Source organism: Festucalex cinctus, chromosome 6 (genome assembly GCF_051991245.1).
Source record: "Festucalex cinctus isolate MCC-2025b chromosome 6, RoL_Fcin_1.0, whole genome shotgun sequence".
Taxonomy (NCBI): domain Eukaryota; kingdom Metazoa; phylum Chordata; class Actinopteri; order Syngnathiformes; family Syngnathidae; genus Festucalex; species Festucalex cinctus.
Genome location: NC_135416.1, coordinates 13,007,499 through 13,021,879, shown reverse-complemented (window position 1 = coordinate 13,021,879; position 14,381 = coordinate 13,007,499). Strand labels below are relative to the sequence as shown.

The following is a 14,381-nucleotide window of genomic DNA, read 5'->3' as shown; positions in this document are numbered from 1 at the left end:
CAGTTGTATCTTACAGGAGATGAATTGTATTCAAGGATCGAAGGAAGTTATTGGAACAGTCTGTGAATCTAAATATATTTTCTATTTGATAATTTTGCATTAATTGCAGGATTTTACGCGAGTAAATATCTGTTACAAGCTTCATAGAAAGTGGTAGAAAAATGAGATTAATAAGGTTAGATTAGAAAAAAAATGTGATTATTTACAGATACAATTCGTGATTGAATTGTTTTAAATATTGTATTAATAAAATCGGTTGGCAGCACTATATCATTGCCCCATCCAACTCTCCACCGTGACTATAAAAAGTATACTTAAAATTGTTATTCATCCACCTCTGCAAAAGAGCTAATACTTTGCACACTCTCTGACAATGAGCACACCACTGCCACCTACTGTAGTGGATGTGAAATTACACTTTATTCCAGTGTGGCCACAAAAAAAAAAAGTTCACTAAAACATTGTTCAGTCCTAGTGGAAAATTCTTGGGGGTCCACAATCTAGGCGGGGATGCAAATATTTGGTCCACCCTGGGTGCTGGCAACCGATACAACACCACTGTTCTCAGTGAATATTGTTGTATTCCATGTAGACATTTCTAGTTCCCCGCCACCAAAGAGATTTATCAAATTTTTTGGACCATGTTCAATATGATTTTTCCCCCTCTCAAAGAACCTGATTTCCATTTTTAGGGTGTCGAATGGGACACATTGTGCTCATCTGTTTATTTTTTCAGCAAGCTCTCGATATTTCTAAAGTGTGCCATCAAAACTCAAATGTGGCCCTAATAGTTCATGGTTTGACTGTCTTAACATGGAATTCCACTTTATAGTGCATCAAGAAATTCTGATAAATAATTCTACTTGCAAACTTGACTAGCTTAGAGTAGAGACTGTAGCTATTCTCAACACTTAGCTAGCGTCTAAAGCTTCTGGCCTTTCAGATGCTTTTCTTTTTCCTCTTTTTTTTCTTTTCTTTTTTTACAGTGTACTTATGATTTGCTGAAATAAAAATCTATATTGACCATTGTTTGCGCCTGTGTCCTTTGCAAACACATTCCAATCCCCTCATTGTTTCACTTCCCCCTGACTTCATTTTGAATGGGGAAAAAAGGAACTTATGTAGTGTACACGTCTGTGGTAGAAAGGAAATAAAGGAACATGTTTTAAGTGGGAAGTGAAAACTCTTGAGTTGCAAAGTTGATGAAATATACGGCCCACAAAGTGATGACAAGATGTGGATGACGACTGACAAGCGCTTATGCATAACTTAAAGCCATTTTGGAGGTGGGGGGTGACAAAGCGCTTGTTTGTCCGCAATGACGTGCGTGCGTGAGTGTGTGTGCGCAGCAGCATCACTGCATTATGTACGAGAACAGCTTAATATTTCATGACTTAGCATCACACGAACGCTATACAGTGCATATACACATACAGAGAGCAGAAATGAGCTTTAGTGAATTCAGTACAGTGGGGAGCAAACTTATAATGTTGCAATATAAAAGCGGGTACTTTGACCCAGAAAGTTTGTTTCCAGACAAGATGCAGGAACTGCTGTACCGTAAATATGTCTGTGTGTGCACGAGCTGGTATTCATCACTTGTGGGGACAAAAGTCAAGGAAGCCCTCAAATAGAAATGCAAAGCTATTATGTAAGTAAATGTGAAGTTTTAGGCACTGGCTTATTGTGGGAATGCATTCCCAAAAATGTTATTGTGATTTTTATTCTCCACACTTTTTTGCCACGTAACAACTCCCACATAATACTTCCAATTTACACTGTTCAAATTTCATCTAGCTTAAAATAAAAATTCACACCTCCTGGGGTAGATATTGTCTGATTCCACATTACTTACAGTATTTGCACAATTTAACTTGTAATATCGACTTTTCCTAACCAGGTCATAATTTCATAATTTATCTCTCAATTTACTTCATAAGCATTCCACATGCATTCAAACCTTAGCGTTCAGCTATTAGCATTCCCACGTAATTTCTCCAGAAATTGCACTTAGTCTAGTTTATTTATTTATTAGTAGTGGTTACATGAGCTTTATGGAAACAGTCTTGTGACAGGGACGTTGCAGTCTCCATTAGGGAAATCACATAATAGCTATTATGTACAGTAGATAGTACTGTAAACAGTAAATGTGTAAAGTCTACACACCCCTGTATAAATGCTAGTTTTGTGTGATTAAAAAAAATTAGACTTAGAATTTTAAATGTTTTTTTGTTTTTTTTTACACCATTGTGACCTTTAATACACATGACAACAATCTCCCATTTTCATATTGCTTTTTTTTTTTTATTTTTTATTTTTTTGGCTTTTGAGTAGGATGCCTTAAGCTACACAAATTATGTTTTATGAAGGGAACATCATAGGATTACTTGCTAGCTAAACTAATATTAGCTAATATGTGTTTTTAGCTAGGGCATATGACATGTTTTTACATCCACTTCCTTGTTTCAGTGGAGGGCAAAGAAAATTGGAAGCTAGGCTAATATGACGCTTTTCATTGTTTCGCTTGTGTGTGCGTGCATTGGCAAGCACTACTGAGTAAATGTCAAACGCTCACTTTAACGCTCCCTAGCCTGTGGAAATACGCACATCAGATGCAATCTCGGAGAGGCTCACTTCCACCCAGTTGTTGGACAAGGGCCAACAATACAAAAATGATCTGTGGAGACTGACCGCCCAAGCTGTGGTGGGAAGTGCCTCAATTTGCAGGAAGCATGTTTGATGTTGGGAAATCAGGTTTCTTGGATAAGCAAGGTGTGTTTTTACAGGCATTTTTTTTAATTGTAAGTTGACTGTTAGGGCGGTATACTGTACTGACGTTTTTCATAACAGTATCCACCATATATAGTATAAAACAATTCATAAGGTATCTGCATAATCCAGCCATTAGAGAAAATGACATTTTAAAAAAATCAGCATTTTCAAATTGGCCTGCAGAATGATTGTTTTGGGGTTTTGGTGAATGATGTAGCCTCACAACTGTATGTTTACAATTCTCTTTTCATTGTATGGGATTGTGCCGAGCTGCTGAGAAGGCAGGAATGGTCACTGTTAGTCAATACACTCCGACACGCACACAGGAAGCTCATGTTTCTGTGGCTGAATCAGCATGCACATTATTAGCGAGTCGGACAGGACAGGTTTAATGGCTGGAAACTATTTAGCATTTGAAGTGAGCCTTTTTCGACAGGTCAGAATTCTATTTCATCAACACAACACATGATGAATACTGCTCGTCGGTAAGATAAATACCTTACATAAAAAGGCAACGATATGTTGACAGGCAGCTACAAAATCAATCGAGAATGGTGAAAATAAGTGAACTGTACTGTACTGTAGATTATGTTTTATGGTGTCTGTATGAGGGTGATAAGTAACATAAGATTTCTGCTAATTCAAGGCAACTACAAACTCCTACTCACATTCTAAAATAGGCTCTCCAATCAAATATACTAATATACATTTGTCCAGCCCATTGTCAAAAATATTGTCATTTTGTTAAACTACTTTAAACTTCAAGGGTGCCTGCATACACAAGATATTTAATGGTAGCACCTTACTGCATGGAGCCACTATGGGTTTATCTGTTAAAACAAAAGACAAGTAAAAAAAAAAAGACAAAAATAGAGCTGCAACTAACAAATATTTCACTAATCAATTAATCTGTTGATTATTTTTTCGAATAATCAGTGAATCGGATAAATAAATACAAAATTTAATCCTATAAAGCCAAACGTATCATATTAAGTACAAGACATTTTGAGCTCTCTATTTCAGTATAATATTCCCGCCCCCATTAAAACCCTGATGTATATAATCGGACACATGCATTGCACAGACAATCCTTTAGAGGGCAGTATCACCCAGCTGATGGCTTTTCCAGTAACCTTGCAAGATCACCCCAATTGAGAAAGGAGAGACACCTATACTTTTTAATAGTGGGAAATGTTCTTTCGGATTTTTGGAAATACTAATATGTTTGATACATCTATTATATTTTTCACAGTTATAAATAAGTGGTTACGAAAATGGACGGATGGATGAATGTACAAATTTAAAGCATTGTGACCAGATGTATCAAATATGACACAAAACAAAAAGTCATATATGTGGAAGTTTACTTAAAAAAAAATGTTTGTTCAAAAGTACCAATAAATACCCTATTTGCAAAGAATCATAATTTTCTCTCATATATTTCATGGTTCTGGCTTTATAGGTTTAAATTTTTCATCTCTTTTTTATGTTCATTTTATTTTATTTTTCAAAAACACGACATTATTTAAAACTAAGAGTGCACAAACATAAATTATGATTCAGCTACTGGTTGTGTAAGAAGAGGAAACATACGCAAAGCAATTGATTTATTTTGGTTCAAAACAAAATAATCTGTATGCTTTCATGAAGGATTACAGAAATTAGAGAATATTTCCTTTGGAGGAGTTGAAATTCTGAATATTTGGACATTTTAAAAAAAGCTAAAAAGAGCAACCATTTAGTCACTATTCTACTTATACTATTTATATGAAATCCTACGAAATTAATGATTCTTTTTTATTTATTTTTAAAAAATAGTACTGTACAAATTCATTTACTGAGCATTAGTTTGCTACAAAATCCTACTAAAGGCTCACTCGTGCCAATTTCATACTTTCAAGTGATTGAATATATGTCTTAAAAAAAATAAAAATAAAAAAAAAGATCCAAATGTTACGTCCTGTGGCGCAGTGCTGACAAACGAGGTGTTTTCCTGTCTTTTCGGGCCTCTAAACAAAGGTTCTTCTAGGAACGACTGGCGCTCAGTGAGTACTAAAGGAATCACTTTACAGAGACTTACAGCTGGCCATCAAGCGAGGAGACAGGCAGCAGTACACAAAAGAGAAAGAGAGCTTTCCCATCAATAACCTAATGGCTTCGTGGCTTGATTGCGCACCGGCAGGCAAATGGGCGGTAATGTATGCATCAGTAAGATTGCGTGTGTCGTCATGGCGACGCACTTTGATGGCAGCTCCTGAAAATACTGGATTTTCAACTTCGTTTAATTAGACGTTTTTCTTTTAAGTTCTCACAAATGGGTGATGATAGACACCATTTTCTACAAACAAATGAAATCATGAAGTCATATTAAATTGGATTTAATGCACATTTATTGGCTCACTAGCGCCATTTCATGGTTGCTCGGTTTCTCATAAAATGGAGGCAATCAAGAGTGATTGTTCACCGGTGAAAACAGACAAGAAATTTGCTGCGTGGGTCTTTTACAAAACAATTTTCTCTTCACTCATTCATTTTTAGGTCTTTACAATTTTTAAGAGCTCTTTTCATTTCCTGTTTCTCATCCTCTTATAATTTGATAGTGAGGAACAAAAACTGTTTCATGTGCTGTAGATCATAAATGCAGACACTGTCGCAATATGAAGTAGCCACAGAATTGTTCGTTTCAATAGTTCCTTTTAAAAAGTGAAAAGCATACGTCATTAAAAAAAAAAGTGGCCATCCTATTTCTATATTTAAAAAAAAAAAATATGATTGTTACGTAAAAATTCTAATTTATTGAGATAGAGAATGCAGTTTTTGTTATACTCTTCCAAATTATGAAAAATAAAACTGATTTACTGTGTAGTGGGGCTATCGCATATTAGTTTCACTTTTTGACTTGTACTAAAATAGTTCTCTGGTTACTGTAATTTCTTGAGATGTACCTTTAATATCATTAATATCCACTTATTAAACTTGACTAACAAGCACATACAGTACAGTACAGTACAGTACAGTTCAATATGCCTTGCTCATTTAAATTCAGTGTATTTCTGCCCCCTGCTGTTTAGGAATGGTGGTGTACAATTCAGGAAGGAGGTTGGACACTACAGTTCACATGACATCTTTTTTTATTTCAAGTACAAAAACAAGTAAACAGTCACACAGTTATTACAAAGCTGAAAAAAATACTCCGACTGTTTTTAGTTAGCAAACATGTTAAACCATGTTAAAACAGTTGTCGGTGAGTTTTAAAACGGAATAAAAGCATTGAGAGATTTAGAACATAGCCCCAAACTTTAGTGTCAGACAAACAAAACATCTCCTGTCACACTTATTAATAAATTCTGTGGTTATGTCTCTCTCGATCTGTTTATTGCCCCTTCTCATGTCTGCAAAAAAAAAGAAAATGTTGAATTTGTTCATTATAGTGAACTCACATAACCATGAAGCAGCTGACACTAATTGAGCAAGACTTTTGAACTCACCATGGGCTTCATCTCTCGTCCGCTTCCGTCCTCTGGCTTGTAACGGCCACTTTTCTTACTGTTCTCAATATATTCCTGCCAAGACAAAACCAAAATTGAATCCACAAACTAAATCTAAGGTAGATGAAGCGCAATATATCCAAGCACTGGTACCATTAAGGTCTTGTCCATGAAGTACTCGTGACCGGCACTGCCGTCGTTGTACTTGCTATCGACGGCGAAGCAGAGGAAGAGGACGTCCACCACGTTCTCGAACACCGAGAGGAAGCAGTGGGCCACCATGTAGGCGAACACGCACACGATGATGAGGGGAAGCACCCACACGGTGTACTCGCGCTGGTAGTTCAACGCCAGCACGCCGGCAAACGCCGTGCAGGCCACGATGAGCACCTGTCCCGCAGGCACCGATTAGCCCACGTTGAGCATGAGGGATGTACACAACTCACAAATGTGAGTACACCATTCACATTATTCGAAATATTTCGTTGTATCCTTTTCACATGAAGTGCCGTTTTGAAATTGTCACCAGAACAAGAGCATGTGAGAATGATAACACCGAAATTAGGTTCATTTTGGACATATTCAGTTTCACCCACGGATGTGTTCACTTTTGTTGCCATAAATGTACCTTTCCCAAAAAGAGCACAAAGTCGCCCACGGTGTTGATGGTCGCTACTCGCACGGCGTTCTCCACCAGGATGACAAAAGCGTCACGAGCTGATGTGCAGAAACTGGTGCTGTTGATGGCTGTGGCTGTATATGCATTCTAGACAGTTAAAAGTAGTTAATATTAAAAATAAATTTAAAAAAAAAATTTGGCCACATCATCCAGCCTGTGTCGTAACTGTATTCCACTTACTTGATTCAAATATGCCAGACACTTTTCTAAACACCATAAGCAGCACACGCATGCTTTTAGCATGCAGCGAGCACACGCATTTTCCTGAGAAAGAAAAGAAAAAAAAAACAGTCATCGCCCCCATAGCCACCTCATGACTTTAAAATGTGTTAATTATTGAGGCAGGTACGCTCACTTTTCCTTTTAGTTGACTGTGGATGTACGTCAGGATGAGACGAGGAATCTTGACCAGCGTGATGATGAAGGCGCCTTTGGCAAGAGTACCGAGGTGGTAGCGGAGGGTGCGAACCGTTGCCGACAGGATGGGAGTGGCCGGCATGTTAGATTTATTCCTGCAGAAGAGCAACTATGAAATTATGGATGGTGGCCAGTAAAAAATATACTCAAGTAAAAATTTATGTCATCCATCCATGCTGCAGAAGTTGTTTAAGATTCTAATATGAATGTAGATTTTCACTATCCATCATTCCAAATTACATTTGATATAGAATCATAATCTCACAATGCACTTTATATGCTTGACTTCAAAATGTCACCAGACAACATGAACCCCACAAATTTCCTGCTAACAAGCTAATAACCCCCATCAGTCTCGACTTGACCTTGTGAAGTAGTATGTGACCACAGCACCGGCGATGGTCATCTGCTGAAAAGCCAGGATGAACTCGCTGATCCAGATGAGACCAACTGCGTGATACCACACCAAGTACTGAGCGGCTCCGTTCATCGGATACTCCACCATATTTGTGGAGTTGTTCTTCACTGGACTTCCTGCGGAGGTAAGAGGTGACACATAAATTGGATTACATCTGATTCTTCTAACTTGTTGCCAGATAATGTCAGCAAAATATTAGAAATGGATCAACGCAATGATGCAGTGGACTCGCCACAATAATAATAAACAATTACGGTAGTATAATTTTTCAAAATGGCTCTTGAATTAAATTAGATTGTACAGCGGTACTTAATATTGTGGTCAATGATGTATAGGTCAGGGGTCAGCAACCTTAGACCAAATAAATAACCAAAAATGTGTCTGGAGCCGCAAAACATTTGAAGATTGTGATGAAGGAAATAGTGTGTTAGGGTTGGTTTCATGTACTGAGGGTGCACCACAACACAAAAATAGGCAGCAGCCAATACTTTGACACTCATTGTCTTCTACCTTTCGTCTTTAGTTTTTGGATTTTCATGTGTGTAATTTTTCATACACTTTTAGACTTTTCTGCCTTACTAATTAATAAATTTGACATTTTTTGGCAATTTTATGGCCATATATCATATTATCATTTTGTGACTCTCTTCTTCCTTTTTTGAACATTTTATGGCGATTTTTTTTTTTATATATATTTTTTGCTGCCATTTTTTTGCCAGCAAATTTCTGACATTTTTGTGGACTTTTTATGGTAACTTTCAGGATTTCTTCTTTTGTTTTGGACATTTTATGATCACTTTTTGGACACTATTAGATCTTTCTTCTTTTTTTTTTTTTAAATTTGGACTCTACATTTTTTGGAATATTTAATTAATTATTCTTTTTTTTCTTTTTTTTTTAATCTACAGGGAGCCACAGGAGAAGGACTAAAGAGGCTCCAGAGCTGCAGGTTGCAGACCCCTGGTATAATCTTATGTAGCTTCCCTTATCATTGTCACGCTTGACCAATAAAGATGTTCCACTACTCTAACCACATGAATTGTGTTGTTTAGCGTTGCCTTGCGCATTTCCGTGGCAAAACTTTGCTGGGAATAATAATGAGTTACAGTAACTGCACCACTGAGAAGAGAAGTGGGAGATGAGAAGAGAAGCGGCTCTTTGACTCTGTCCTCCCACACCACGAGACTGGCACAAGATTCCGGATGTGGGAGTTAAGTTGCGCCACGAGATCAGGACAAAATGTCACAAAACTAACTTCTTGGAAGTTGTAAATGGCCTCACGATCATCTTATTTAGCATACAAAAATTACTGCAGCATACACATATGAAATAAATCCTCTTTCGCGCTCTTCACCGAAGTGAGTGTCACAAAAAGGTTGCTGCATTCAACCTGAAAGTCCGAGGAGGAGAAACACTGCCAGCCAATAGACCCAGAAGAGCATGAGGCAGAGGAAGGTCCAGAAAGGCTGCAGGACCAGCAAGGGAATGTGGATGAAGACTTTTCCAGCCACGTGGAACAGAGAAATTGTGAGGGCCACGCGCTTCCGCAAGAAGAACATGATCAACAGGAGAACCACCTGGAGGGGAGAGAGAGAGTTCCACAAGCCTTACATACACATTAGCTCATGACAACTTTGGACTGAAAAAAATAAAAAAAATAAAAACATTTCTCACATGACTATATCAAAACAATGTCAATGAAAAGAGTTGAGTACTGTTATCTGTCTGGGGGGGGGGGGGGGGGGAAAAAAAAAAAAAAAAAAAAAAGCCTGTGCGCTTAATAAAGGTTTTATGATGATGGTAGTTTGACCATTGAATAGACAAATTGTATTCCATTTCCATAATTTCTGAAGGGAGGAAATGTTTTTACTTTCCTAAATGTGTAATATTAATTAATCAAATAGCTCTTATGTATGAACATGTGTCCAACAGGCTCAATTACATGTTGTAATTATCAGCTCAAGTTAAAAAAATGTATAATAACTAAATAAAAAGATCTGCTCTACAATATGAAACCACGTGTTTGAATACTCACGTGTTTAAAGCAACAACAAAATGTGTTGAGGCCTACCGTGAAAACAGTAGCACAAATGGCATACACGAGGAGCGCCTTCACATTATCGGCCGCCACTTCCTTCCCAAACACAGAGGTGGTGTTGTTGTTGAGGGCTTTCCTGTGGTCCACATACAGCCACCAGAGGACGCCTGTCCCCCCTGCAAAAATAAAAATAAAAGTTGCACGCCCATTGTGAGCCAACTACAATTTTTTTTTTAATATATAACACAAGGAACACAATAACATGTGTTGACAGTTACCTAGTGTCCCAATGACAACCAGAACAGTGAGAATCCACACCAGCACTTTTGAGATGTAACGGATGACGACCATCATGATCAAGGAAAGAACTGCATCAAACAAAATGAAAGTTTCAAATAATTCAAAACACACTCAACTTTTCATGACAGCTGCAAAGTTGAAATGTTACTGTAAGTTTAATCATCCTAACAATTCCACCCTGGAACAAATTCACTCACTTTACTTTCTATTATAGAAACAAAGGTTTTTGAAGGGCAGATTATGTCAAATGTATGCAGCCATGTGTACATTATAAAGCAGATGAAAGAATGAATGTGTGCGCGCTTCACCTAACGACAGCACACAAAGTCCCAAAATAATGTCCTTGCTGGCCATCACTCCGGCGACGACTCGACGAAATACGTTGTTGTCACTAATGAATGTGAAAAAGGAGAGGGCCAATTCTGCATAGCAGCCGATGTCCGCTGGTATGCAACGGCGGAACAGCGGCACCGATTTACTGAAGCAAAGAAAGGATGCAATTACAAAGTGATATAAGTAGCTGATTGAGAGCAAAACAAGGTTGATTACCTTGGTGGAACAGGGAGCTTGGGGCATTTGGTGAACCGATCAGAGTGGCCCGGGTATCTTGCTGGACTGATATCATAGGTGCAGAGTGCAGATCCTTTTCATGGAAAGATTAATTAAATGATCAAAAAGAACAAAAATATTAAATAACAATGTGTTACTAAATTAATTGTGGTTGGAGTAAAAGTTTTGTCATTTCTGCATGCACTTCAACTATGAACTGAACCGATGCAAATTGTGTGTTTTTTTTTCTCACCATTAGTCATTGCAAACTGCTTTAGATCATAATAAGTCTTCAGCTCAGTAGCAGGACATTTGGAGACGCACAAAGCGACGCTCTTCATCTTCCTGTTGATGATGTCAATGTTGCACGGGTCTAGAAAAAATACATACCTGACAGAAGACACAGAAAATTTCAATGAGGTGCTGACTTCTATTTTTCAGTTTTGTTTTTTTGTTGCAATAAAAACACACAGTTGACATAGATTAAAACAGGAGTCCATGAGGACATTAGAATGCAAGTCTGGACTTTTAGTAAGGGAAGAAAATAAAAAACGGTGGCATTTCCCTCCCCACACTGCACAATTGTCTCTTTGTACCAGAAAAGCCTTGATGGAAAATCAAGCATCAATAAAGCATGTGCCATTGTTTGAGCAACATTGGGCGTGTAGGCTGAATGGTGCTGGAACATTACCATTCACAGAAATGAAGAGTAAGACCCCAACCTTGAACTAATTTCTAAGAAAACATAAAATCATTAGACCTACTCATTAATCTCCTTTGCGCTTTCATTCAGATACTGTATGTGTGTGAGGAATGTTAGCAAGAACACACAAGTGAGCATGATGTCCCGAGGGCTGCTTCGCAATTTGAAATGCTGGAATTCATGCTTTCACAAGCACACAGTATTGTTTATGGATTTTAATATACATTGCAATATATGTTATCCAACTGTGTCAAACTGCAAGTTATGTACACAAGTTATTCTTTTGAAATCATTTGATACAATGGCTAATTATTTAAAATTACCTATACACACTCAACAGTTAATACTGACAGCACCATCTTAAAAGTTTTCATGACAGAGACAGTTTTAACCTTGGACTGTATTCATTTAATTGCCATTATTTCCACCCAGCAATCCAACCATTTCTATAGCGCTTGTCCTAATTATGGTTGCAGGGCATTTATTGACCAACACCAAATCCCATTCACACCTCTGGTTAATTTAGAATCTTCAACTACTCCAATGTGCATGTTATGGTATGACGCTTAAAAGAGTGATAGACTGCAGGTTTGCCTTGAAAAAGATACTACTGAAATGGATGATGCGTGTAGTGCTAGTAACTGACTTATTTTCGAGCATGTTCCGGCCGCTGAGCTCAACGTCCTGTATCTTAGTGTTGTTGTGGCCACAGACGTTGCCGTAGCTGTCGTATCCCGATATAAGTCGCGAGGCAGCTCCTGTGGCGATGGTGAAGCCACATATACAAACCTGCGTGAAACACAACAATAGAACGTTAACAAATAAGGAATTTTTACCAATGTCCAAATCGTGCCTGTGAATGTGCACGATGTTGATTTGTGAGCGTCCAAGAAACATGCCTATGCGATTAAACTGATTCCTTTGAAGCCATAGTCAAATTACTTGACATAGATGAGACCTATATGCTTACGTTATATTCCTTTGCTGTCCTCTCCATATTCACTCAATTATTTTCCATGGTGACTGATGTCCTATCCTACCTATTCTATTCGCTACTTGTGTAGTGTAGCACTGCCTTCCCAGTCCATATCGTACGTACAATGCTACTCTTATGTAATGTCATCGTTGTTTATCCTGCTAGTTTTTCTCCATAAATGATGTGATTTGGTCATGTGCCATAATGTGACCTTTGACCTATGCTATTTTCAACCACCAAATATTGTTATCATCAAATTTATACCAGTGCAAGTGTAAATTGAAAAATAGCAACAAGAAAACATTTGATAGAGCATAGTGAGTGGAGCTTTTTTTTTTTTTTTTTTTAAATAAGAAACAATAACAAAAGTGATGCGCTATTTTTAAAAGAAGCCTGTGGATTACTGAAGTGGTGCTTGGAGGCGATCAGGTGCCCACGGGCACCATTTTGGTGACACCTGCTCTAAAACATCCTTCTGTTTAACTATATTTCAAATAAGGAGCCATTGCAATACAAATAGCAACAGCAACGGTATATGAAACTCTCATGTGGTAGAGAAAACTGTTAGGGAATACAACAAAACGAAGCAGTCGAAAAGGACAATTTAGGGGGGGGGAAAGAAACGAAGAATGACAAAAAGAGCAACTTTAATTTACCATAAACATGTGGTGTGACGTAAACCTACGAGGTAAGCATTTTGTCCCCCCAGTTTCAAGTAATTTTGTGTTATCTGCTTGTCATTTGAACCAATGTTAATGTCAATCGCACTGAGTGATTGAATGAGTAGTGAGGGCACAACAATAGAAACACTGCAAAGTTCCAACAAACATCTCCGCAGCAACAAACATTCAATGGTACACGTACCATTCCAATGCAGAAAAGTGTGAAGAAGATGAGCCATGGGATGTCCGTACAACTGCGTTCCTTCAGCGGGCTCCAGTCACGTTTCCTCTGCCAAGACATGAACAGACAAACTTCTGCTTGAGTATTTTAGTTTTGGGCGAGCGGGGCAGTGCCAAGCCCAATGGTTGTTTGCGAGTCGCCGTTGTTGTGGCTGTGCTTGCCAAACAAGCAGCCTTTGTCTAAAAAGTGACGTGAATTGTTACACCCGCACAACATCAGACGTGCGCCACAGTTTGGATGTACCTAATATTGTTCACGTTGTCGATTTATTTCCAATTTGGCTAACCTACCTCCGTGCTGCTGCAACATCCCATGATTGTGACGAGACGAGACAGCGGTAGCGAAGCAGAAGAAAAAAAAACTTTCTGCGGACTTTCGTTTACTAAAATTGAGCTGTTCTGATTCCGAAGCTCATTTCGTTCTCTGCTTCCACCCGTTAAAAAGATGTAGGTGTTACTTTTTTAAGCAACGGACGCCATTTTTCGCCAACTTCCCTCAGGTAAACGCGGAAGACAACAAAACTCATTATGCTGCCTTCAAAAGCTGCCGGAAAATTGTAGATACAAACAAGATTATCCAGACGCCAACGTTTTTTAGGTTTTGCCTCAAATATCTAATCTTTACATAACACGTTAGCCATGTATTGCAGCATTCGGTGTTTTATTTGAGAATATTTTTTATCTGTAGTGCAACAGGAAGCTCAGTTTTTATGAATCTTCTAATTTACGAGTGTTATAGAACGCATCAGAGAGGAGAAGTTTTTCAAACACATGTGCATGATTTGGAGCTGTTTACTAGTGGGGGAAGAAACTGTGAAATGAGATTATATTCGCATGGTTCCCTCATAATGTCAATAATAATTACAAAACATGTTTCAAACGCTATGTTAAACAAGTGAAAATATTCTTCCTGCCTGTGACTGCCAGTAGGCTACACCATTGACTGAAGAAACCAAAAGTGCATGCGAACTAGTGCAGTATCAGAGGTGTGTAGGTTTGCCAAAACTCGACTCAAATACTGTTACTTTAGAATAATACGACTCAACTAATGTAGTGTGTGTGTCGGGGGGCTACTCCAGTAACATAAAATCGCCGAGTCAAATTAACAGCACTTGAGGCAGAAGTCTCTGCTAAATCAC

At 38.1% G+C, this 14,381-nt stretch overlaps 1 protein-coding gene across 1 annotated transcript; it reads right to left on the bottom strand.

Moving 5' to 3' along the window:
• Positions 1–5,885: 5,885 nt before the first annotated feature.
• Positions 5,886–13,746, bottom strand: slc44a1a (solute carrier family 44 member 1a). Its single transcript, XM_077525045.1, has 16 exons — positions 13,534–13,746; positions 13,205–13,291; positions 12,011–12,153; positions 10,915–11,051; positions 10,662–10,755; positions 10,421–10,590; positions 10,091–10,180; positions 9,846–9,988; positions 9,165–9,351; positions 7,722–7,890; positions 7,295–7,451; positions 7,120–7,203; positions 6,889–7,026; positions 6,414–6,650; positions 6,261–6,335; positions 5,886–6,164 (listed from the first exon to the last, which is right to left on the bottom strand). The coding sequence occupies exons 1-16, from the start codon at positions 13,555–13,557 to the stop codon at positions 6,159–6,161; spliced, it is 1,941 nt and encodes a 646-aa protein (XP_077381171.1). The 5' UTR covers positions 13,558–13,746; the 3' UTR covers positions 5,886–6,158.
• Between the last annotated feature and the right edge of the window lie 635 nt (positions 13,747–14,381).